Raw genomic sequence first — 27126 nt, forward strand, 5'->3', positions numbered from 1 at the left:
AACAAAATTTCGAGCTTTCTCGAAATTTCTGTCGGAAAGTAACAATTTTGTTCGTATATTGTCGCCACTCTTCGGATGATGATCATTCGATTGATATGATTTACTGTTCATCCAGTTTGTTTTATCCATTAAATCTATCTAACTTGGGATTAAATATTAAAAAAAAACTTGTGATTAAATATATGTAAATTTAGTCCTAAATTCCAAAATCTTCTAAATAGATTTATAAAATTTCGATTTTGTTTATAAAAATATTGTGTCGCTTCAAATTTAGTAACATATATATCATTTATCTATCAGATGTTCAATCTATATTCCATTGTGTCGTTAAATTCAAATAAATAAAATTACTCTAACATATTATCTTTTTCAATATTTGAGTAGTAAATTCAATTTATAAATGACATATTGTCTATATGAATAAGATAGTTAATAAAAACATATTGATCATTCAGTCGAACTGTTTTATAATTGGACGAGCCGACTAGTAAGATTTGGCAAAAAAAAATCTATGCGGACTAAATCATATTCAAATTGATCGGATCGATTTTTTACCTTGTAAGTAGTGTTCATAAATTTAAAAAAATTAGAACAAAAAAAGTGTAAATAGTTGAATTTTGTTATATAAATTTTTAACGAACGAAAGTCATTTTTCTACCGAATAAATAAAAAAGAAAAGTAATTATATTTTAACCTATAGAAAATTACAGAACCGTCTCTGGCAGTAAAAAAAATAATAATAATAAATAAAAAAATCAATCAATCAATCAAGAGAAGCAGCGGCTGCAAGCAAACAGTTTCAGAAGGAAGAGAAAAGCCGAGCGAAAATCGTATTTTCAAAACCCAAGAAACGCAACCCTGAGCCGTTTCTCTTCAAAAAATTCCTCTCTCTCTCTCTTCAAATCTTCCAATTTTTCTTCATCAGATTCCCAGTTTCTTCACAATTTCTCAATCACAGGGCCGAAATTCTCCCCCTATTTCCATGAATTTGACAATCACAGTCTTGTAGTTCAGATGGCCGACACCAATCCCAATACCCCCACCGCCACCGCGCCGGAGAAGAGCCCCTCCGCCTCGCCGACCAGCTCGAGGTCGGTGACTCACACTGTCAATGGCTCGCACAAGTTCGTGATCCAGGGGTACTCTCTGGCGAAGGGAATGGGACCCGGCAAGCACATTGCCAGCGATAATTTCACCGTCGGAGGGTATCAATGGGCTGTTTACTTCTATCCCGACGGGAAGAATATTGAGGATAATTCGACCTACGTTTCCATCTTCATCGCACTGGCTAGCGACGGCACCGACGTCAGGGCGTTGTTTGAACTCACGCTTGTCGATCAGAGCGGTAAAGGGAAGCATAAGGTTCATAGCCATTTTGAGCGGTCGCTTGAGAGTGGTCCTTATACTCTGAAGTATCGCGGCAGTATGTGGTATGTTTTTACAGTGGTTTTGATTAGGTGATCAATTCTTGACCAGTTTCCTGTTTGTAGATATAGAACGTCTGGATTATTGCATCTGTGACATATGGCAGTTCTTTTGTCGTGCGTAGGATTTAGGTTATTGATTGGTGTTTATGTATATTTATAATCGTGCAATATTTTTTTCCCTTTTTGTTTTTTATGCTATGTATGTGGTGAAGGGTGATGATCAACTATCAATATTCGGTTCTTGATTGGTGTTTAAAAGTAAGCTTAAATGATATCTTGTCACGACAAGTCCCTGTAAAATGGCCCTGATAAGGAGAAGAAGAACGAGGGCATTAGGAAATTCTTCTGGGTTGTAAGTTTCGTAGCACGAGTAAATGGTGGGGGTATATGATCTCCTTCCTTGTATGTATGAAATCCATATATATATATATGTATAAGGACAAAGCATCAAGGCTCCACTCTTTTTTTTTTTTTAGATAAGAAACCTGTATAAAAACAAAAAGGAACAACCTAAGGGCTGGGGTAGAGGAAACCCCACTCAAAAGGACTACACAATCACTTTCCAATTGTTCAAAACCATGGAAAGGTTGTAGCTACACAAGAATTTGCTATAGTTGATGCACCACCAAGAGGCAGTGTCCTGTACATTTCTACAAAAAATCTCAAAAGAGGAAGACTTATCTTCAAAGACTCGAAGATTTCGTTCCAACCAAAGATGCCAAAGGAGAGCTCTCGAAGCACACCTCCACAAAAACCTTGCTTTTTTAGGGAGCTCCAACCATGAAGAACCTCTATTAGCCAGTCATCAGGCTCCACTATTTTAGTAATTCTGCTTGCAAAGCAGTCTCGATCACAGTCTCTGATCCACTCAACATAATACGGAGGTACCTATGGCTGAATGGGCCAATCTGGTACTTCACAATAAAGTGATAGATGGGATGCAACTTGTTAGTACATTAGTAGACTGCTTTGAATTGACAGACCACCGGGTGCATAATGACATACTATGACTTACAAACAACACAAGTTATGCATGTTTTTAATCTGCTTGATATAGGTTATTAGGGATGAAATCTAATTTGGGACCAATGATGATGCTATCAACTCTGCCATCAATATTTCTTTAAGCAATTTTACTGTTTGTATCAACATTAGTTTGAAAGATATTTATCTTCGATATAGCTTATTTAATATTATATAATCCATATTCAAAACTTTTAATTCGAACTTTTATAGTATTAGAATAGAGATGAGTGCTATAATGTAATATAAATATTTTAGTTTCAAAATTTCAATTTACTTCACTTAACCAAGCCTACACTATATTAATCATGTTAATCTCTCTGTCCAATGTTTGTTTTTGCTTTAGTTTTCCATGGGCATTTCATCTAAATTCTTATTAAAAACTCACACTTGTAAGAAGATTTGAACGAGCTCTTAAGCCAACTTGACCGTGTAATTTGCGTTATTAACAATTTTGTTTCTGGAAACAAAGGTAACACTATTTATTTCATGCCTTGCCCATTGTTTGATTTTTAAAAAATATTATAAGTACTTGTGTTAAATGTAATTTGTTCAAACTATCATTGGCTTACTTCATAATATCAAATATGCCTATTGGGAAGCCAAATTTTAATTTCTTGAATGCTCGGGCAAGAGATGATTGTGTTACTTTGTGGCTGGTTATTATTAGTAACAGTAGTCACTCTATGTCCTCCACCCACCCTCAGTACGTGCTTTGGTGGTAGATCCTTGTGTTTGGCTCATTAAAAGCTCCTTTGGTTTCTTAGTGATGTGTCAATAATTGCTGCTTCTTGCTTGTGGTATGGGATAGGTAAATGCAAGAATTTTATTGAGAAAGGTCTATCTTTAAGTTGGGACATGATTGGTGTGTTATATTATGGGAAGACAACTTGATTAACTCCAATCCTTATTGCCAATAAAGCAGTGGATGAGATGATGAGAGAAGAGGTGGTGGTTCATTGAAATTGGTCTTGACATTTTTATAATAGAATGGATGAATATAGTTGAAGCAGTCTGCGGAAAATTTTGGTTTCAAAGGAATCAAAGAGTCTTTGAAGACTTTAGAATTTTTTTTAACAACATATAGCTTTTCATTGATAGATGAAAAGATACAAGATATTGAAGGAACCAACCTTTTAAAAATAAAAAACCAATAACCAACCAAATTAACTGGGCTGAAACAGCAGCCCCCAAAAGAAAGAAACCTAAAGCAAACCAGTGAACACCCATGAGCTAGCCAAAAAAAACCAAAAGAGGAACTGATTAACTCCTCCACAACAAACAGAAACCTAAAATAATCCACAAACAACCTAACCAAACCCAAAATATAAAACCAGCAAACCAAAGAACCAAATAAAGGTAGGAAATCTAAAAATTCAAGCCCTTTTGGAATTGCAATCGTTGAAGACTCTAGGATGTTTATGACTTGTCGGCATATCATTAATTCCTTGGGCTTCTCTTAGTGTACTGTTAGAAATTTTTTGTAACTATGTATATATATTTTGTGCCACCTAGAGTTATCGTAAAGCTTCTTTGACTTTGGGTGTGTTGGCTTATCTGCCCCTCTTTTTGGTTTTTTCATACTTTAATGAAGAATTTGTTCTTGTCGTTGTAAGACAATCATTGTGGTTTTTAAGGCTTGAACCATTCCTGAAAATTATTCTCTTTTTGCACTGGTCCTCGGATATCTTTTGAAGTTTTGACGTTTCTTTGATTTGCAAATGTAGGGGATACAAGCGTTTTCTTAGACGATCTACCCTTGAAAACTCTGACTACCTCAAGGATGATTGCTTACAAATAAATTGTACTGTTGGAGTTGTGGTTTCATCAATAGAGCATTCACATTCACATACGATTTCTGTTCCCGAGTCTAATATTGGAGCTCATTTTGGGGCGCTGCTTGAAAATTTGGAAGGTTCAGATGTTACCTTTAATGTCGATGGGGAAAATTTTCAAGCTCATAAGTTGATATTGGCTGCTAGATCACCTATATTTCGGTTTGAATTTTTTAACATGTTAGAGGAAAATAAGCAGGAGATTATTGTGAAAGGTCTAGAACCTAACGTTTTCAAGGTATAAATGTGATTTGTGTCTCTTCATTTGTTTTACTCTTATTATAGGTTTTGGTGTCTTTGCTTCTGTGTTGGTTATTTTGAACTGCATCATGTTTAGGGATTTTTATTCTGAAGTTGCTTTAATTTCCAACAGGCTTTGCTGCACTTTATGTACACCGATAACATTGCAGAGGATGTGGTTGTATCAACTTCAAATTCATCTTCTGAATCTTGTATGGGCGACAACTTTATGGCAAAATTGTTGGCAGCAGCAGACAGATATGGCTTGGAGAGATTGAGACTTATGTGTGAATCTCATCTTTGTAAAAATCTTTCTGTACGGTCTGTTGCACAAGTACTAAGTTTTGCCGATCAGCATCATGCCGCTGAATTGAAAGCAGTTTGCCTGAGATTTGCTGCCATGAACCTTGGAGGTACTTTGTTTTTCCGATTCAGTTACCATGTTCCTGATAAAATGTTGCTTAGAAGTTAGAACACAGGAATACTATTTTTTTAATTAAAAAATATAACTTACATTGATATATGAAAAGTTTACAAAAGTATAGAGCCTACTTGGAGTTCACATGAAAGGAGTCCAATAAGAATTCCAAAATAATTTGCATAAGGAACACCCATAAGAAGCATTGGAACTAGCCTTTTCGATTACATTCTCCCAATTTGTCCTTATTAGTAAGAATGATACGCTCTCTCTCCAATCACATCTCTCGCAGCATTGCTTCTAATCGATTCTCCGAGGCGATTTTCAACCGTTCTTTCACTTTCTGGGCTCTTGTCAATTGTTGCAGATTGCTCTCTACTGAGTTCTAGAACACCACTAAACTCACATTGAAACAACAAATAACTGTTTGACTTTCTTCCTTGAACTTGCATTTTTTTTTTTAATGAAACAATTTCATTGATGGTATGTAATTACAAGTGGTATAGGTAGGGAGAACATTGATCTAATGATCTAAGGGAGTTACAAAGAACTTCTCCAATTGGATACAAGAGAATAAAAGCAATAGTAATGGTTAAAAGGGGAGCATTTATGCTTAAGTAATAACCAAGAAAACTATAGCATAAAAAAAAGGGTCAAAAGAAAGTTTCTTCTCTTGGAAGATTCTTTGATTTCACTCTTGCCAAGTAACCCAAAAGAATGCTCTAACGAAATTCATCCAAAGGAGCTTCGTTTCCTTTTTAAAAGGGTGATTTTCGAGAACAGGAGATGCATTGGGTCATTTGGTAGGGGCGTGTATCATCCAGACTTTGATAAGAGAATGTTCTAAATCTTGCAGCATACTCACATGTGACATCTTATGTGATGTTGTGTTTCAAGGCTTCTCTTACCTACAGAACAGTGTGGAGAGATTCTCATGAAGGGCATCCTATGAAGGAGCTTATCATGTGTGTGTATGTCTTTGTGCCAATCTCCCAAAGAAAGAATTTGACTTTTTTTGGGTGTGGTCCTTCCAAATGGCCTCATATAAATGGGGGATTGCTTCAAGTCTCTCGATAGGAAGATCCCGAAGGAAAGAGCTCGTTGAGAAGAGCCATTAGGTTCCAGCTTCCTTAAACATATTTGCCCAGGGCTTGCTCTAGGCGAACCGAAGATAGGTGCTGTGAGAGGTCATTCCATTCTATAATTTCTACATCTTTCAAGTTTCTCCTTAGCCTTAGGTTTCGAACTTCTGAATCAATCATCCAAGAATTTTGGTAAACAGCCTTTTTTTTCCTTCAAAGATAGATTATAAAGGAGAGGAAACTTACGAGCTAGAGAAACATCCATCAGCCATACATCCTCCATAAGGGGATATTTGTCCCACCTCCAACCTTGACCGGCATAAAACACAACAGCTAGAGAGTGTCCATTTAAGGTCAAGGTTAGATAAGTGTTATTCTTTTGAACTGGTGTCCCTTTCTTTGGGAGGTCATGTGGTCGGGCTGTTTTTCTGTATGCCCTACATTTTTCATTTCTCTCCTTTCTCTTGATGAAAGCTCGGTTTTTTATAAATAAATTTTTAAATAAAAACTAGAGAGACCAGATTGGGGTTTTTTTGTGCAATTAGTTGCTCCAAAACAGTAAGTTTAGTGGAAATTTTTGACCTGCTTTGGCATCTCTCCTTTCCGCGTCGAGGTAAACTCCCTTATCACCTGTTTAACAATAAAATAACTCATTTTCTCGTCTCCAACCTGATTCAACTTTGGCTTTTTGATAAGTACTTTGTAAAAATGTTCCAAAGTACTAATTAAGTGTTTCTCCTAAAGCATTTTTAGTGTCGTTTCGTATCATTCGAATTTTCAAAATCACTTTTTGAATATCTAATCCAGCATTATAAAAAATTTTGAATAGTGGTTTTAAGGGATTAGAAGCACTTTTTACCCAACCAAACGTCATCCCAGACGCATCTTTTTACTTGCATATGTTTTTCCATGCTTCATATGGCCTTGTAAATTGGACCACTCTTGTGCAGCTGTGATGCAATCAAAAGGTTTCGAGCGTTTGAAGGAAATTAACCCTTCGCTTCAATCAGAGCTCCTGAAGACACTTGCACAGTGTGGTGGGGACATTTGTGGCAGCGGGTCGAAATCCCGGAGTGTGTGGGCTCAACTCTCCGACGGTGGCGATTCAAATGGCAGAAGGGTTAGACAAAGAACCTGATAAACTCACACCATCATTGTTCCTTGTGTAAATGCCAATGTGTTTTTCAAGTAACGTGTAAAAAAAGGACCGAAAACGAATGAAACAGCTCGGTTTCGATATGCTTATTGTGGAACAAATTCAATAGCAGTCAAATTCGAGGTTCATCTTTTAGTTTCGATTTTGTTGTGCTGCCCATGTTTGCTCTGTGGATTTTCTTGCCATTTTAGATGTACTCATTTGCAGAGGAAACTTTAGTTGAAAACCTGTTGGCTAAAAAGCTAAAGAAGTCAGGTTATAAGTTCTTGTTTCTTATTTACTATTTTCAAAAGACAAGCACTATGATATCGATCCCGCTCAAACGAAACAGAAGATATCATTAATAAATAGAAATTTGGATCTTTTTCTTAGTTAGATTTAAAAAAAAAACTGAAAAATGAGGATTTCACCCTTTTTTTGGGTTAATACACAAGACTTATCAACGGACCCTCTTTCTCCTCTTCTTTCTTTTCCGGCTCTTAGGTGGTCTTTTGTTTCGGTTTTGAATGTGATCTTGTTTCGTATTAAAAAAAAAATAATATATACATTTTTTTAAAAATTTACTTTTGAAATATTAGTTTTTTTCTTTAAAAAAAAAAGAACGGGGTTATGATATGATTTAGTATGAGAATTTTAAATTTTCAATTATACTTTCAAGGTACAAAAAAATTTCAATCAAGCTTTTACTCGATAATGTAATTGTAATTAATAAATCAATCATAATATGATAATTAAAAGGAAATTGCTTTTTGAATGTTAGATATCTATTTTATTCTATTGGATATAGTTAGATTGAATTACTAAATATCTCAATAAAGTTTTTTTAATTATATTCATTTTAAATCATTCAAATAATTTCTTCAACTTTTTTTATGTCAAACGAAGGTAAAAGTAGAAAGATTAGGACAAGTGCGAAACTTTTTTCTTGTTTTTAGTTTTTGAGAAATATGAATTTTGGAATGTTATTCGTAAGTGTTGCTAGTTTTTTTCAAACTATTATTTTATTATTATTGATTTATAGAATGTATAATAAATATTTAAGAATAAATAAACATAAAGATAAAAAGCTTGAATCTTTAATTTGAAGAATTAATTTCATATAAAAATTTGTAGAGAACGATGAGAAACGAACACGTTTCTATTTCTTCCACCAAATCAGATTGAAATATAGAACTGCGAAAAACAAGAAACAGAAAAATGGAAACATTACCCATCCTTCGATGCTCTAACCAAAAGCTCTGTTGAGCGCGAAGCTTCCTCCAATGGAGAAAATAACCCACTTTCCTTCAGTTTCTTTAATTTCGTTTTTGTTTTACCATTTCACTCAAAAGAAAAGGAAAAAAAAAAAGTAGTGTGGTCAAGCGGAAGAATACAAAAGCGGCGACTTCTGTAACTGGTGAATCGAAGCAGCTTCCGCTCCATTGGCATTGTGCTTCTCTTTGTATTTGATTTGCGAGAACACTGAGCATGGCGGGTGCCGAAGCCGCCGTCGCTCATGGCCTTCAGTCACTCTTCTGCTCTGGAAACGGCGACTACCTCCTCCGCAACAACGGCGACCAGGTACCCATTTGCATTCTTTAACCCACAGCTTCGATTTTACTAAATTTTTGCATTTGATTCTGTTGCCCGTGTATTTTTGTCTCAATCCAATCTATGTGGTTGTGGTCTCGGCTGGGATGCGGTTGTGATGTTTGATATGTGGTCTCCCTGCGTTGATCTTCCGATTTCGGTTATTTTACCGCTTGTTTGGAGTGATGTTTATGCTTGTTAACGGTATTGTGTTCATTCTAGAGCGCCTGAACTTTGATGGGTCTGTCCGCTTGGGATTTATTTTCATTCTAAAGTCTGATGTTTGACTATGTTTTTATGGTGTTCTTTCTTGTTTCTTGTTCGTGTTCCTGCTGCATTTTTGTTGCTAGGTTTCTTTGATTCTGTTGTGCCTTGATCTCAGCTGCGAAAAAAAGAACTAATTACTGAATCATGAACTCTGTAGGTTCAGGTTGAGATGCTAAGGGGGAAGAATCTGGGTTTGTACTTTTCAGCAGCTTGGTGTGGCCCATGTCAAAGATTCACCCCTTGTTTGGTGGAAGCGTATGATGAACTCTCTTCTAAAGGCGATTTCGAGATCGTTTTCGTGTCTGCTGATGATGACGAGGAGTCTTTCAAGGAGTATTTCTCCAAGATGCCATGGCTTGCTGTCCCATTTTCTGATGCAGAGAGAAGGGATCGCTTGGATGACTTGTTTAAAGTGAGGGGAATACCCCATCTTATCATCCTTGATAAGAATGGCAAAGTTTCTACTGATGGTGGAGTTGATATAGTTCGAGAATATGGAGCTGAGGGGTATCCTTTTACACTGGATAAAATCACTCAATTGGTGAGCCGAGAGGCTGCAGCCAAAAGGGATCAGTCCTTGAGATCTATCCTGCTCTCTCACTCACGTGATTTTGTAGTATCATCTAATGAAGAGAAAGTGAGTTCCAATACCTTTGCTCAACCTTGCTCTTTCAAACTCTTAACTTATTTGAAGAAGCAACACGAGACACACAAATATATGACACGACACGGATATGGTGACACATCATTTTCTTAAAATCTAGGACTTTGATACGGGAAGGACACGTTTATACAATTTTTTAAAGTACATATCATTTTGATATGAGAAGAAAATTGTTGCTGTTCTTATTGAGAGAGAAATAAGAAAGTGGGGAAGTAATCATTTCATTCATTAGTGCTCCATATAAATACATGCTATGATGCTAAAAATAAACATAACTATCTCCACATAATTAACTACTTAACTAACCCATAAGAATAGGAACTTAGACTTGACTACAACTAAAAAGAGGAATATCAACAACTTCCTAAAAACTAGGTCTTTGACGAAACCAATTAGAAACTAACATTCAAACTTTGTATTTGTAGCTTTGAGTTAACTAACATTCTCCTCCTGGCTCAAATGCTACAAACACCTTCAAATTGGCTAGCTTTGGTTTAGTATCAAACCAAACTTCATAGGGTGTCTTCTTCTCCAAGACCCTTGTAGGTTGTCTACTCAATAAAGAGACGATTGTGTTTGCTGTTTCAGCCCAAAACTCCTTTGGCAAATTCTTCTCATGCAACAAGCATCTTGTCATCTTCATAATACTCTTATTCTTCCTCTCACTAACTCCATTTTGCTGTGGAGAATATGGATCAATGAGTTGATGTTCTATCCCATCTTCATCACAGAAAGAATTGAATCTTTGCGACGTATATTCTGTCCCATTATCAATCCTCACCACCTGGACATTACAACCATTTTGATTTTCAATCCATCGGCTACTATTCAGTGAGAGAGTTGGTTGAGGTCTACATAATTCAGTGTGGCTGAGCTGCGGTTTCTCAGCTTCTTTCCAGATTGACTTCTGCAACAAACTCTGCAGTTTGTTTTAAGCTCCTCCAGAATTGGTACTCCTATTGTCATCTCATTTTCCTGCCGATACTGCAACCCCTTTTGATGAAAATGTCCCAATATTTTGTGCCTTAACTCAGCGTCATTCACTTGACACTTGAAAGCTATCTGCTCCTTCTCTAGTGGATCTAATGAGAAGCTCTTGTGTTGCATCTTTATTTTGAACCACTCATTCCTATTAGAATCAGAAATGAGACACTTCTCATCTTCAAACAACACTTTAAATCCCTTCTCTACTAGTTGACCAACACTAAACAAGTTTTGAGCAATCCCAGGGACAAACAATACTTCAGTAATCAACTTGGTTCCAAGACAACTTTCTATTGACACTGTGCCCTTCCCCTTTACTTCAAGATACTCACCATTCTCTATCTTCACCCTTGACTTACATGACCTGTCAAGGTCCTTAAACAACTCTTTGTCACTTGTCATGTGATTGGTACACCCACTATCAACCAACCAACTGTCACATTGAGTGACTGATGAGAAACAAGTAGCCACAAAGAGTTGATCTTCCTCTTGTTGTACTGCCATGTGCTCCTCCTTTCTGTTGAGTTTTTGCTTCTTTACAGAACCTCTCAATGTGCCCCAATAAATGACACATTCTACACTTCACATCTGGCCTTCTCCAGCATCTAAAGTGTGGATGATTCTCCACAGTGCTTGCATGCACTACTAGCATCCTTTACAACAGACTCTGAGCTACTGCTGCCACTTCCCTTCTTCCACTTCTTCTCTCTTCCATATTCTCCCTACTGCATTCTAGCTTTCAGTGCCCCTTCAATGCTTCCTTCTTGCCGCATCAACCTCCTCTGCTCCTGTGCTTGTAAAGCACTCACTACTTCTATCACTTTGAGCTTAGTGAGGTCTTTAGAATTTTCTAAGGAAGCAATGGTTGATTCATATCTCTCAAGTACTGAAACCAGAATCTTCTGAACCAATCTATTGTTAGATAGATCCAGTTCCTAATGCTCTTGCCTTGTTAGCAATCTCGATCAACTTGTCTGAGTACTCTTTGATGGACTCAAAATCCTTCATCTGCATTCTCTCGAATTCCCTCACCAAGTTCAACACCTTCATGCCTTTAATCCTCTCATCACCTTCATACTCACTTTTGAGGAACTCCCAAATCTCCTTTGCTGACTTCAATACCATAATTCTGTTGAATATGGCAGGAGACACAGGCCACAGCTGCATATAGGCAAGCTCGAGCCTTTGCCTTCCTGGTGACCCTCTCCTTGTGAGTCTTGATCTGATGCATTGTTGGATTATCAAGAAGTGGAGCAATTTTATAATCTTGCTCAATTGCTTTCCAATAATCACAACCCTCCATGTAGGCTTGTATTCTGATTGCCCATGCTTGATAGTTTTCAACATCAAACACAGGTGGAGCCAGTGAAGAAAGATTGTTTGATCCTAACTCCATTGGACAAAACGCTCACAGGTGTATCACTTAGTTTCTCTGAGGAATATTTCACTAATCCTCACTCACAGATCCCTTAAGAATTTAAGGTTCTGATACCACTGTTGCTGTTCTTATTGAGAGAGAAATAAGAAAGTGGGGAAGTAATCATTTCATTCATTAGTGCTCCATATAAATACATACTATGATGCTAAAAATAAAGATAACTATCTCCACATAATTAGCTACTCAACTAACCCATAAGAATAGCAACTTATACTTGACTACAACTAAAAGAGAAATATCAACAACTTCCTAAAAACTAGGTCTTTGACCAAACCAATTAGAAACTAACATTCAAACTTCGTATTTGTAGCTTTGAGTTAACTAACAAAAATTCAAAGTCAACAAGTAGGTAAATTTTACTATTTATGTCTATTTCTTATGCTTAACAAGTGTCGGACTTTGACACACATCTATTGTGTTAACAAGGGTCTGATACGTGTCCAACGTTGGAGTATTCCACACCAAATTGAAGTATCTGTACTTCTTAACTTATTTATAATCTTAGTTATCTTTTACTTGCTAGGTACCCATCGCTAAGCTTGAAGGGAAGGTAGTGGGTCTTTATTTTTCTATGTTTTCATACGAACCATTTATGACTTTTACACCAAAGCTGGTGGATGTTTATGAGAAACTGAAAGCAAGTGGTGAGAGATTTGAAATTGTGCAAATATCCCTTGATCAAGATGAAGAGTTATTTAAACAAGGGTTGAGAAACATTCCTTGGTTTGCATTACCATTCAGAGATGAGAGATGCGATAAGCTGGTTCGGTATTTTGAGATTTTGACTTTACCAATATTGGTTATAATCGGGCAAGATGGAAAAACTCTTCAGTCTAATGTTGTTGGAGCTGTAGAAGAACATGATATTCAGGCATATCCATTTACAAAGGAGAAGTTTGCAGAGCTTGCAGATGTTGAAAAGGCAAAAGAGGAAGCTCAAACTCTGGAGTCTGTCTTGGTTTTGGGGGATCTTGATTATGTCATTGGGAAAGATGGAGCCAAGGTTAGAGTTTTGCATTGGTTTGATGTGCAATTTATTTCAAATTCAATATGATTCTTTATACACATGCTGCACATTCATTAGGATAAAAAGTGACTATTTTAGTTCTGTAATTTTAACTTTTGTTTATTTTGGCCACGTACTTTAGCTTTTGTCTATTTTTGACCCTGTACTTTTGAAACATTCATTTTAGCCCCTATACTTTAAAACGTTATCGTTTTGATCCCTTCGTTTTATTTTTTATCTCATTTTTTCGATTATAATTTCAAGACTATACTATACTCAGTATATTTCTTGAAATGTAGCCATAATTTTATATTAAAGAAGACTTTTTGTTGCATTGTGTTTAAATTTTGCAAACATGGACTAAAATAGTCACTTTTTAAAATTAGAGACCAAAATGAATAAAAACTGAAAGTACATGAACGAAAATAGTATTTTAAGTTTTTAACCGGTATAAATGTCATATATTGATCTGTCTGAACCTTGCAATTAGTTTCTGTTTTCCTATTGGACAAAATAAAATCTTAGGTGCATAAAATAACTGAATTTGATTTCTTATTCTACAGATTTTGGTGTCAAGTCTGACGGGTAGGAACATCCTCCTCTACTTCTCAGCAGATTGGTGTCCACCATGTCGTGCATTTCTACCAATACTCATTGCAGCATATGACAACATTAAGGAGAAGGATGATGGTTTTGAAGTGATATTCATCTCTAGCGATAGGGACGAATTGTCGTTCGATAACGTTTTCTCTAGAATGCCGTGGCCGGCTGTTCCATTCGGGGACCCGAGGAAAGCATGGGTGATGCGTAAATTGAAGGTCCGAGCAGAAGGTATCCCGGTGCTTGTTGCTATCGGGGCAGATGGGCGCACGGTGATGAAGGATGCTAAACAGCTTATTTCAGCTTATGGTGCTAAGGCTTATCCTTTCAGCGCTGGTCGTGTTGAAGAGCTGAAGTTGGAAATTGAGGAGATGGCAAAGAATTGGCCTCAGATGGTGAAGCATACACTCCATGAAGAACATCAACTTTTCCTCGCATCTCGACCCCCGTATGTATGCGATGGATGCGAAAAGGAAGGAAATCTATGGTCATATTGGTGCGAGAACTGTGACTTCGATCTCCATCCCAGGTGTGCTTTGGAAAACACACCAGAATATCGAAATGGGCACGGGACGATGGACGAATGGAGTTACTGCGGTTGAAGCTTGCTCCATTCACCATATTCACGTTTGACAAGCTGTGTAGAGACTTTGCCAGGGCAACCTCAATAGCACTTTGCCAAGCTTACTCCATTTGTAGGTGTATCTCGCTCCCGCTCTCGCTCTCGCTCTCATCTTTTTCTTTAACTCATTCCTTAAAACAAGTCACTCTAGTCCAACTTTTCAACCTATTGAACTTGATAATCCTAATTTTGCTACCAGTAGTAAAATAGGATGGTTTGGTAAAAGAAAGTCCACTAATCGAGCTTCGGATGCTTGAAAAAGTAGAGGAATGTGATCTTGGATTTTCTAGGCCGCTTGTAAATATTGCGTTGTTACGCATGCCTGTAATATTAGAGGATTATGTTAGAGGGGAGAATTGCGAATGTAATTTGATAGTTACATCATTCACTCAAGAGAATCGTAGAATAATGCTTGTTTGTATAGTCATATGGGATGAATCACTGTTTATGTTGAACGTGAAGGATTTTATAAATTTACTGCATTGAATATTAGGTTTGTCAATGTTATAATTTGAATTTTTTGAACAACAATATTTGTTTCAAATGCTATACAAATCTTGTAATGGCTTGACAAGTTTTTTTCCCCCTTCGAATCAAGGGAGAGAATTTAAATTAAAAAAGCTGATAGTAAGTTGGACGGACCGTTTCGGTTATGACCCAACCCGATTCAATTAAACCTCTAGTTAAATGTACAATTGTAAAGGGGAAAGAAACAATAATTTGGATTCCGAATCATGTTAACGACGAATAAACCACCATTCAACTCAAAATTGTTCCCTTATTTTATAAATTAATACTTATTTTTTAAACATGAAATATTAATGAAATTTACAAAATCTAAAATCAAACCATTCTATTAAACTTTGCCATCATTTTAAAAGAATTTAGTCTAAATAATTATTTTGATTCATGTATTTTTTATATCGGTTAGATTTAGTTTCAGTACTTTTAAGATATCTATTTTGGTTATTTACTTTCAATTTTATTTCATTTTAGTCTATACTCTTATAACACATGTACTTTAAAAAAGTGATCAATTTTGTCATAATGAAAATATTGTATTCTTTTTTTACAACATGTGGGGGTAAATGATCGAACTCACAACCTCTTGGATGGGGATATATTACCAGGTGAACTATAAAGTTCATATACTTAAATTTATTGTCTTATAGGTCCATAAATTAAGAAGATAAGTCCATAAATTTTTTATTTTGTATTTAATAGGTTCATGAACTTTAAAAGTGGTTAATAAATCCTTAACTTTTTTTTTTATTATTATTATTATTATAATTTTTTTCTGAAGACCCATGGGTTCCTAGAGAATCGCACTTTTCGTCTTAAATTCGGATCCTGTGAAAAAGCCCAGAGTAGCCGATTTTATAACCTCCAAAAACAATGAGATATAGCTAAGTTAAGGGATTGTGTTGGTGCCGATGAGACACCAATTACTTGAGACTTCTAACAAGTGATATTCACAAGGAGCTTTGGTGGAGATCCTTCTGGAAAGCCTCTTTACCCCCAAAGATCAATCAAGATGTTCTTATGGCGAGCTTGTTGCAACATCTAAGGAAGAAAGGTATGGACGTGGTACCTGTTTGTCAAGTTTGTAAGAGATACGAGAAAGCTGTGGATCATGTTCTAGTCGGTTGCAAAATTCAATGACTGTTTCTTTGCACGCTGGTCTGAGTGGATGAAATTTCTTTCTAATACGGAAATCACTCTTGCTTGCGGGTGTCACCTGATTTTTCTCTTTCACCTCGAACAAAAAATAGATCTCGCCATCAGCTCGACTAAGAGTTCCGAATCGAAAAAGTAAACTGAACGTCGACTTGATGATGCAAAGTCGAGGGGAACCGTGTGCCTAAAAAAACCGGTTTAGGTAAATATCTAATGCGCTCCCCGTCATGTTGACTATTATTCAAAATAAAGTAAGGAAGTCCTTTTCTTGACTTGGCCTGCGTGCATTATACCTACCCCTTTTTAAAGCCTCCGTCTGGCTGAATTTGTGCTATTCGTGATGGTCTGAAATTAGGTTTGCACATAGAGCTGACGATGATGATCGAATCGGACTCTTTAGAAACCACTAATCTGATTTGTGAGGAAGTAGAATGGCGAGGTGAAGCAGCAAACTGGATTTCTTGAGATCAAATCCCTCTCTGGTGCTTTCTTGCTTGATTTCTTTTCACCATATTTTTAGGGAATCCAACGAAGGCTTGGGCATGCGTGTCTTTGGCTTTCTGATTTCCCTCGATAGGAAAAATTTGGTAGCAATAAAAGCATTTCCTTTTATTAAAAAAAAAAAAGAAAAAAAATTAGATACTAAAACGAAAGATTCTACACTAATAAAGAAAATTATGTACAACAGAATCTCGAATTTAAAAAAAAAAGTCAAACAAGTGGAAGATCTATTATTCACAAAGACTTGTTAAACAAGTTTAAAGATCCTCAACAACTGCTATATAAAACTTGTAAGACTGAAACTTATAATTTAAGTTAAAAAAAAAAAAAAAACTAATACTTCAAATCACTTATCCATAAATTCGATAAATATTTAAGTCTATTTTTTAAAAATACAAATATTTTTTTTCCTAAAAGAAAATAGGTTAAAATATTGTACTTTTAGCTTTGTTTTATTTAGTTTTTATATTTTAACTTTGATTTATTTTAATTCATATATTTTTAAAATATTTGTTTTAGTATTTGTACTTTTAAAAAATGACTATTCTAGTTCCTAAATTTTATTTTTAATCTCATTTTTTTTCTAATCACAATTTCAAAACAACACTACGCTCAACATATTTTTTGAAATGTAATTATTATTTTATAGGGAAATTATAGCGAGTGGCAAAAATCATTCATGTATTTCAAAATATATCACATGTTTTTTAAATTTTCAAATATAGCAAAAATTTTCACTTATAACAATAGTATATATTCAGTTTAAATGTATATTGCACAGACACTCATATTGGTATATCATCAAGTGTATATTGCATACATATATCAGTAGTAAGATCTATTACAAATATATTATGGATATATATCATTTGCGTAAACTTGTTATTTTAAAATTGGATCTCTGCTGTTGTTACGTTGCTAATTTTACTAAAATTTGTTGCCATAATTTATAACTGCCCCTATTTTATATCGAAGATTTTTTGTATTATATGTATAATTAATTTGTGTTAAAATTGTATAGGAAGGGATTAAAATAATCACATTTCAAGATCACATTTACCCAAACAAATATTTCGAAAGCAATACATAGAATGAACCAAAACAAAATAGTATTTTAATCGAGAAAAAATAAATGTAAACGAAAGAAATAAAACTTGCTCCCCAAGGATTTCGGATTCGGAGAAACGATGGCTATAAATTCATTCAGAGAAACGGCGAATTATTCTCCCAATTATCTCAGATTCCCGTCGTGTTCTTCGTTCCTCTTGATTTAGAATCTCCGGATTCGATTACTCTGTCGATGAACGAATCGATGGATTGGTGTTCTCACTGTCTCGACGCCTGTAGAATCCGAAACGAGGGCGATTTCAGGTACCTCCGATTCGTTAATTCTTCTTCAATGTTCTTCATTTTTTCACTTTCGTTCGTTGCATTCTCTGTTGTCTCTGAAACTATACTGGCGTCTGGATTTTCTGATCGTCTTCGACGGTTGTCTAGGGTTTCTCTTGGAGAACAGTTTACAGAACATTGAATCCGAAGAATTCGAGAGATTTGCATTTGATTGTTTTTCTATGAATTTGAATATTTAAAAATTCATAAAAATGATATAGATATTTTCTTTATTTCGAATTTGTTTTTCTATGATTTTAGGATTCGGTTGCTTTAGAAAATTTTCATGATGATTCGAATTTATGATTTGTTATAGAAATTAAATAGGATCATGAATAAAGAAAACATCTCAACTGGTTTTTTATTTTACAGAATAATGGAGAATTCTTATAGTAATTTCATTGAATTCAGCGCACTCTATTTTTTTTTTTTTTAATATAAAATTCAGCACACTCTTGGTTTAGTAATCAAGAGGACTTTACACCATGATTTTAAAAATTCTAAAAATACTCCAAAAAATATTTTAAAAGTATTACTTAGTCCTCTAAAAGATGATCTCTCTTGATTTTCTAGGTATATGGTATTAAATAACAAAATGTGCAATCTATATTTCCATTTTAATATATAGATGTCTTCGACATCGACATAGTGTTAAATTGTAATCATGAGAGAATAGTGATTTTATTATTATCACACTTAAATCTTTACTAGCTATCTCTCTAATATAAATACAAACAATAAGTGGTTTAACTAAAGGAGTTAACTCTAGTTAAATACGCCTAATATACATAATATTAATATTAATCATTTTTAGAGAAATGTTTATTTGTTAATTTTATCCATATTTTCATGAAATTGTGACATCTTAACGTTTATGTCCAACATTTAAAACTTTGGGTTTATGACTCTCATGCTTTTCTTATTTTAATTCCTAAGGCTTATGTGGATAAATATTTTGTTGTTTGTTTTCTAAGTTGTTTTTTTTTTTTTTTTTTCCTTTTGATATTAGAAATGTTCTAAAATATTGGCTCCTTTGAACAAATCTGATCTTTATTAAAATTCACAATTCATTATTTAAAAAAAAATATATATTTGTTTTTTTTATTTCTCTCCCTTCCTCAAACGAAGATAAGACATAAGAATCAGTTAAGACTAAAAGTATTCTCCATATTTTCGAGGACTTCCATCCCCACCCCATTTCTGAACATATTTCTCATTCCATGGCGTAAATAATCGTCTGCGTAGCATCCATATTTTCAAGTCTTAGTCAATCTTTTAGAAGAAAGAAAATTAAATTTTAAAAACTGATTTTGTTTTTAAAATTGGCTAAGAATTCAAATATGATTTCTAAAATCTAAACATTTGTGTTTCGTGCTCTAAAATTTACAATTTTAGCTCTCGCAATTTCATAACTTGATTGCAGATGTTGCTCAGAATGTGGAAATGTTCTTGCTCAAACCTCCACTACTAAATCAGTGAGTTTATGGCTCAGAAAAATAAGTTTTAAAAGAAGCTTCATTTCAAGTAAAAAGAAGAGGCAGAGACTTCTTAGATCAACACTACTCCATTACCGGACTTGATGATATTCATTTGCAATTCAAACACATTTATACATACTTTGTTCCTTTTTTGTTTATTTGTTTTTCCTTTTTTTCGGGACGGAGTTTTGAAATGTAAATAACTTGGGATCAGCTCGAGGATTTGAGGTCTCTTGATCATAACCAAGACTCAAGTTCAAACCGTTCCTTGAGTAAAATTCCGACTCCTAATTATGAATAAAAAAAATGTAAATATCACACTTTATAAAATTCTTTCTTGGAAGGAAAACAGAAAGGAAAGAAAGAAAGAAAGAAAAAAGGATTAGTGAATGTACTTTTTGGCCAAATTGGGCTTTTAAGGAAAGTTCATTTTTGGTTGAAGTTCAAACTCTTTTTCTAGATTGGATCTTTTCTAGGCTAAAATATATAGATTTGTCACTATTGATTTTCTACTTTGTATGTTCTTTTTCCTTCAAAGTTTCAATTTGATGCTTTGTATATTAATTTTTTTTCCAATAAAGTTATTATTTATTATTGTTAGTAAATGTTAGACAATGGTGCTTTTAAATAAGGTAATCGTGAAAGGGGAGAGGGAAAGAAAGATCAATTTGGTCATTCGTGAATTAAACCCTTTCAATCAGAGTTCTTTATCTTTTTTTTTTTTAACTCAACATATAGGGTGAGCATTCAAACCTTTGCTCTTTTAGTTTAGATTGACAAGTTTGATAGATAATAGAAGAATGATGATGTGAGTATTTAATAAAGATAATCTTTAATATAGTAGTAAATTAAACCTCGCTAGTAAAATTGTAAGATCTGAAACTCTTTTTATGATAATTGCATGGACAAACCTATTTACCATTTTTTTCTTTTAAATATTTCGAAGCTTTCTAGTCTCGGAACTCAAAAAAGATAATGAGAAGAAAACATTTATGTTTTTTTGAATGGATAAAAAAGTTTAAATATTATTTTGATATCTATATTTTTTAAATTTTTTTTGTTTATTTTAATTCCTATACTCTTAAAATATTTGTTTCGGTCCTTCATTGTCTTTTTTATTACAATTTTCAACAACATTCTACATTCAATAAATTTTTTGAAATATAGTCATAACTTTATATTAAAAAATTTTCTTTTGTGTATAAAATTTGTGCTTGCATTTTACAAACAGAGACCAAAATAGAAACTTGTTAAAATATTTTTTGTTAAATTTCTTTATTTAAATTATAAAGAAAGTAGAGATAAAAATATAATACCCAATTTTTAATGAGAGAAATAATTAATAAATTCTCTTTTCAATATTGATTCTTAGCTCCATTTATGACAGTCACTCAAATAAATAATGGGATGTATCTTTTTATATATATTAGATATCCCAAAAAATTGATTTTTGGTACGACTACGACAATTTTTGATCGGTTTAGTTATGCTCAAATTGAATTTTTTTTTAGATATATCTATCTTTATATATTCATTAAGATCCAATAAGTAAAATGATTGGTACTTTTTTTTAATTTTTAACCTTTGACTTTTTATCATAATAGTGAAGTAAACTATTTTTTTTTCCAAAATAAAATAATTGAAATAGTGACATTAAATGATCATATACACATCACATTATTAATAAATGGATTAGGTAGTAATTCACATCCACATCATACTCTCTATCCTCCATTTTCCTATTTCCTTTTTCCTTTTTGATCTACTTTTTTGACATCTGTCAAATATATAGGGGTTACTTAAAGTTCAATAATATCTATATTCAATTATACATTTATATATATTTTCTTTTAATGTTGGGATAACTCTTTTGTTTCAAAAAAAAAAAAAAAAGAATGTTGGGATAACTCTTGATTAAAGAAGAGAGCAAGGGGTGTTAAAATAAACTCAACCTAACCCATATTATTTAGAATTTAAATAAATTAGCACTTATTATTAATTTTAAATTTTTTTTAATTATTATAAATTATATGTGGATATATTTATTTTTTAATTTTATTTCATTCGGTAATTATTTATAGTTTATTAATTCTCTAATAATTTTTTAGATTTTTTTAATGTAGTTTTTCACCGTATTAATAAATATTGATTTACAAATCTTTTTAAATGTTTAAGATATTAGCAAATATACATCTCCGATAATGTGTGAGGAGTCAACACCCCCTTAGGACGAGTAGGGTTGGAGTAGTTATTAAAGACAGTAGATGAGAGATTTTCTAACCTTTTTGCAAAGCCATCAATATTTGTTTGCAATGGGTGAAGTAGAAGCATTGACGATTATAGAAAGTTTATCTACGACGATTGAAATGAGATTCATCCAATTGATATAGATACGGATTATCTGCAAATTCTATCTCTTCTCCAGGCCAACAAGGAAGAGCATTCCTCTTCAACATTGAATAGTGCAAGAAATGATCAATCCCTCGACATCCTTGTGAGATGAAATTCACTTTTTGCTGAAGAGATACCAATTTCTGGCTCGCGAAGCTGCGAAGCTTTTCGTATCGACTAAAACAAATACAATACTTAAAATTGTATAAATGAAATCTGTTTATTAGACCTAATTCTATATTGGTATATTTTTATTAAAAAAAAAACCACAAATTTTATTATGGTCATATATTCGTCCTCTGTTGGTTTAGATAAAAATTATCATAGAAGGATTTTAAATAATAAACGGTTTGAATTTCACTTTGATACCGCAACTTTTAAAATGTCTATTTTAATCATAGATTTTTAAAATAAATAGTTATTTTGATTATTGCATTAATTTTCTATCAAAATTTTTTATAACAAATGTGATTAATGAGAACTTTAACCTCGGTACTTGAAAGCTACTGTAAAGTTATGTTCATATTAATTATTTAACCAAAATGGATCGTAATATGTGTATAAACAATTTAAAATTTGAAAATAGACATTATAAAAAGTTCAAAAACTAAAATAACAATTATGTAGTAATTTAAATAAATTCAAAGACTATTATAAGATTAATCTTAAAAATGGTAAAGGAAAAAATGATACTAACCCAAAACACTTTCTAGGAAATGGAATAATCTTAGGGTTAGACACTGTGTCCTAAAATGATAGTATGGTGTGTTTGGTTGTCTGAAAATAAAAATCTAAAAATAATATATTCAATTAAAAATAGAGTTATATTTTATGGTAGCACGTTTGAAAATTGAATTTCAATTTTAAATATTATTCAAAGTGTTTATTAATTTTTTTATACAAAAATGTTTAATAATATATTTGTAAATCTAAAATTAGGAACTAAATATTTAGTCTAATAAAAAATAATATTAATTAATATATTAACATATATGTAATCTATGCCTACATTAATTGGTTCAGGTTGTGGGTTCGCATGTCCACCTTCATTTATTGTAATAAAACAAATATTAACATATATAATTTTTTATAAAATTATTATTTTATAATGTTATATAACTTAGAATATATTTTATTTTACATTTTTTAATTTTAAAAAATTAAATAAGTTTACCCGTGATATAGTATATTTATACACATTTTATATTTTTCTTAATGGGATTCTGCACTGTTTCAAATTCAAAATTTAAAAGAAAAAATAGTCTTAAATTTTAATCGACACGAAATAGTATATTTATCAAAATTTTCAGCCCTTTTACATGATTTTCGATTTTAAAGTTTTAAATTAAAAAAAAAAACAGAAATACAACGGAAGGGTTAAATCGAAATTTCATGGTATTGAAAAAATGGTAAAATATTATAAAAAACATCAACAAAATATCAATAATAATGATAATAACCGATTTCTCTCTCTCTGGTCTCGGCTGCAGCTGCGTTCCTGTGGGGCATATCTAACTCCTTTGTCTTCTTCTTCTTCCTCCATCGACAAAAATTCCAAATTAGGGATTGCATTTTCGGATTCAAATTCGATCCAATTGCGCTCTCTTTTTTTTTTTCTCTTTTTCTGCGAAATTTTTTCAATCCAAACTCAAACTTCTGGTTGAATGTTGATTACTATCCTCTGTCTGGTGGAATTCCGCGACTCCTTTGTTTTAGGTCCATGGGAAATGCCAATGGTAGAGAAGAGACTTCTTCCGCCGGCGGTGGAGGATCAATAGTTGATGCCGATGGACATGGTGGTCCGGTGACTGACAATCCGGTGCCTGCTGAAACCAGTAACGTTGTTTCTTCAGATTCCATGGGGAATACTCCTCCTGGTAGCCCTGGCAACTTCCGATCCCCGATCTTGTTCTCTCCGCAGGTCACTATTTCGTTTCTCTTCCTCAAAATCTTTTCCCTTTTATGTCTCTATCTCTTCTGTTCTTTTGTCTTACTGTTGTTTTTGGTTGTACTGTACGTGGCGTTTGATTCATCCAGTGATGTTGTTTTGAGGACAATTCGTTTTGTTGTTCCATTTTGTTGTTATTCGCTGCCGAGTGGAGGGGTTTTGAAGCTAGGGAGTTGCGTTTTCCCGGGAAATTTCTTTTTAAAGATCGGAGTGTTACATTCCAGTCAAGATCCACTTCGTTGACTACTTGGATTAAGATCGACTCCCCAGCAATTTTAATGATGGTTTCAAAGCTATGATAAGTTGCGTTTTTTGGTAGAGATTAATGCCTGAAACGTCCGTTGTTCGTTGTTCAGACTTGCTTACTCTAATCGACTACAATTTCTAGTATATGAACAGCTGATTCTTAGAGTTAGTTGGTTCCTGTAATCCAAGTATGTCATTAGCAGAATATTACTTCTTTACTGGTAAAAGCATCGAGTTGTGATAAAACTCCCAGGCCAGATTCGATCTTACTTAGAAAGTATTTGACTTTTGTGTATCCAGGCTTGATTATAAGTTGGACTTCCTTTCTCTTTGAGATGATCTGAATGTGAATTTGTATGACCATTGACCTGCTCATGGTTTTTGAAATGATAGTGGGTTTATGTTACAAGACTTGCAGGTTCCTGTAGCTCCCTTACGAGGAGGTAATGGTCCGACAACCTACAACGAAGCCTGGCAGAATGAATTCCATGGAGTTGAAGATAATCCTCCAGAGCAAGGAATCCCCACAATCATTACGTGGAGCTATGGTGGTATCAATGTGGCTGTCGAGGGGTCTTGGGACAACTGGGCATCCAGGTTATCTCTTATAAATTCCAGGCTACCAAGATTTTTCCAAGTCTGCATTTTGCATTAATACTTAAATATTATGTTATGTTGCTCCTGCAGGAAGACCCTGCAGAGGTCTGGTAAAGATTTTTCGATAGTTATGGTCCTTCCATCTGGAGTATATCATTACAAGTTCATTGTTGATGGTCAACAGAGATATATTCCAGACCTTCCTTTCATAGCTGACGAGATGGGCAATGTCTTTAATCTTCTCAATGTTTCTGTAAGTTTGATTCTTCCCTCCATCAGTATTAACCATCCAGTTAGCATGAATTTGAACTCGACTCATCGTTGTGTTGAATAATGATGCATTTGTGATTTGTGAAAATAGAGATTAACTAGTGGGTGCAAGAATACGTGCTTGGCCATAGGTATCTCAAACAAGGCCATGTTGGCATACTACTGGCATAAATATCTCAAGCAAGGCCATATTTGGCATACTACCAGCATAAATATCTCAATCAAGGCCATGGTTTGATTCTCAGCTTCACATTTTCACATTGCATCAGCACAGTATTGGTCTTCACTCATATATGCTATAGATATATATTGATATTTTAGGTCTAGACCTGGAAAAGAACTTAAGAAAAGAATGAGGAGAGCTCTCCTTTTCCAAGGCTGTAAAGTTCTATAGAAACTCAAATAATAGTACTCATTTTAGGAGTGGATACAAATACATATATTGTATCCACCCCTAAAATGAGTACTTTTTGCCAAAACAGTCTTTAATGTCTCATGTTACTGCCGCGTTAGTTCCAAAAGAAAAGGAAAAAAAAAAAAAAGAAGTGCAGTGGTATTCTCGCTAAAAAGGAAAAGAAGTGAGAGCAAAGGAGAGAAGCAATGGCATGTGCTTACAGTGTTGGCTGTTCTGAATAATGCGAAAATCTCCTGGATAGAGTCCCTTTTGCCTTTTCGAACGTATCTCCTGAACGCCATTGTGATTAACACAAAGTACTTGAGAGCTTTGTTTTAATCCTCTATCTAGCAACCGTACATGCATGGGATAGATTCTGAGAGTATTTTCATTGTCTTGTTATGAATGGTTCCTTCGGGGATATCCAATAAAATTGGAAAGGTGCATAGAAGATTATCATGGCCCAATGTGAGGATGACACGCACAAATCAAGACATTGCCCGAATTTAAAAAGAAATCATCATGTCATGAATGTGTTACTGTTCAAAGAACTGCCCCTGCAACCGTCTGATTGTGTTGGGGCGCTTGATTTTATCATTTTTGGATGAGAACGAGTTATATAGACATATTGATTATAAAATTATAGGTCAAAGTGGCAAGGTGCGTAGACAATGAATGAATGATCCAAATTCTCTCGTCATTTTGTTCGTGCAATCAGAAACATTCATTCTCTTTGCAACTTGCACACATTTTATACATTTCATGGATCTTCTTGCCTGTTATCGTTGTTTACATTTTTCCAATTGATTGTTCTGTTGGAATTTTATTCAAGAGATACAGGAAGAGGAATGAAACGACATGACTATAGTAGTTGTTCATTCATATGCCTGAGCCTGAACTTGATATCATTCTAGAACTAATCGAAGTGATATAGTTTTCTCTTTGTTTTCCCCTCATTTTTTGTTGGATACATTTTGTTAAAATAATGAATGTACATTTGGAAGTGTCAAAGATTTGTCAACATTGTTTTATAAAAGGATGTGTTCTTCATTCAGTTGGTGCAATGCAAAGCACATACTGATTATGTATTTCATCTTCATTCGTTCATCTTGGAGTTGTTTCTGTTTTTTAGGATAGTGTGCCCGATATTCTACAGAGCGTGGCTGAGTTCGAGTCTCCACCGTCTCCCGAGACCACTTACAGCCAGGCATTCCCCAGAGAGGAAGATTTCGCTAAGGATCCAGCAGCCGTGCCATCGCAGCTGCACCTCACAGTTTTAGGTATGGAGAATGCAGATGAAGCTTCATCCTCGAAGCCTCAACATGTTGTGCTTAACCACCTCTTCATAGAGAAAGGATGGGCTTCTCAGTCTGTGGTTGCCTTGGGACTTACCCATAGGTTCCATTCCAAGTACGTCACCGTCGTCCTCTACAAACCGCTGAAAAGGTAGTCATCGTTGATTTTTCTTTCGTGCTGAACTTTGTAAAGGATCACGAACCACGACCACGTCCTCCATCACCTGTGGAGGAAATCTTGTTTCATAGAACTGCTTGGCCAAAAGATGTTTGCTTGCAACAAAAAACTCTTTTTTTCCGATCCAATATTTCTTCAGTCTGTGAAGGAATCTTGTTTTATAGAACTGCTTGGCCAAAAGATGTCTCATTCCCTCTTCTCTAACTGTATCAATAGTAGTAGATTTTGATAGATCTGAAAATTTTCTTTAACTCAATTTTGGCATCTAGTTTTGCTAAATTTTTGTGCCCAATTTTTGATGAAGTATTAAATCATTTTTAGACTACTTTTTCAAGTACAAATTTTGTTGTTTATTGAAATGTAACCTTTAATTTGATAACACTAAAGATTATAGTTAATTTAATTTCATATAAGAATAAAAAAACAATTTT

General features: G+C 34.0%; 3 protein-coding genes, 1 long non-coding RNA gene and 1 other non-coding gene across 6 annotated transcripts; all 5 read left to right on the forward strand.

Moving 5' to 3' along the window:
- Nucleotides 1-779: 779 nt before the first annotated feature.
- LOC111016559 (BTB/POZ and MATH domain-containing protein 5) lies at nt 780-7321 on the forward strand. The gene is made up of 4 exons (XM_022291999.2): nt 780-1430; nt 4178-4523; nt 4659-4938; nt 6976-7321. Exons 1-4 carry the CDS (start codon nt 1015-1017, stop codon nt 7161-7163), a joined length of 1230 nt encoding a protein of 409 aa, XP_022147691.1. The 5' UTR covers nt 780-1014; the 3' UTR covers nt 7164-7321.
- Nucleotides 7322-8359: 1038 nt separating this feature from the next.
- On the forward strand, nt 8360-14820 carry LOC111016584 (putative nucleoredoxin 1). The gene is made up of 4 exons (XM_022292027.2): nt 8360-8741; nt 9175-9654; nt 12627-13106; nt 13673-14820. Exons 1-4 carry the CDS (start codon nt 8649-8651, stop codon nt 14309-14311), a joined length of 1692 nt encoding a protein of 563 aa, XP_022147719.1. The 5' UTR covers nt 8360-8648; the 3' UTR covers nt 14312-14820.
- Nucleotides 14821-17627: 2807 nt separating this feature from the next.
- On the forward strand, nt 17628-19885 carry LOC148210613 (uncharacterized). Its single transcript, XR_015791800.1, has 2 exons — nt 17628-17880; nt 19322-19885. It is a non-coding gene; the product is annotated as an uncharacterized LOC148210613 (long non-coding RNA).
- A 3359-nt stretch (nt 19886-23244) lies between these two features.
- AKINBETA1 (5'-AMP-activated protein kinase beta-2 subunit protein) lies at nt 23245-26894 on the forward strand. Of its 2 annotated transcripts, XM_088125089.1 has the most exons (5): nt 23245-23688; nt 24380-24558; nt 24649-24811; nt 24920-25060; nt 26355-26894. In XM_088125089.1, exons 1-5 carry the CDS (start codon nt 23488-23490, stop codon nt 26670-26672), a joined length of 1002 nt encoding a protein of 333 aa, XP_087981215.1. In that variant the 5' UTR covers nt 23245-23487; the 3' UTR covers nt 26673-26894. The 2 variants fall into 2 exon arrangements, with proteins under 2 accessions (XP_087981215.1, XP_022147666.1); XM_022291974.2 differs by lacking the exon at nt 24920-25060 and having other exon boundaries at nt 23251-23688.
- On the forward strand, nt 25631-25732 carry LOC148210614 (U6 spliceosomal RNA). Its single transcript, XR_015792081.1, has one exon. It is a non-coding gene; the product is annotated as a U6 spliceosomal RNA (small nuclear RNA).
- Nucleotides 26895-27126: the final 232 nt, after the last annotated feature.

The sequence above is a fragment of the Momordica charantia genome (assembly GCF_013281855.1).
Source record: "Momordica charantia cultivar OHB3-1 chromosome 6 unlocalized genomic scaffold, Mcharantia_2.0 BLBB01000006.1, whole genome shotgun sequence".
Lineage (NCBI taxonomy): Eukaryota > Viridiplantae > Streptophyta > Magnoliopsida > Cucurbitales > Cucurbitaceae > Momordica > Momordica charantia.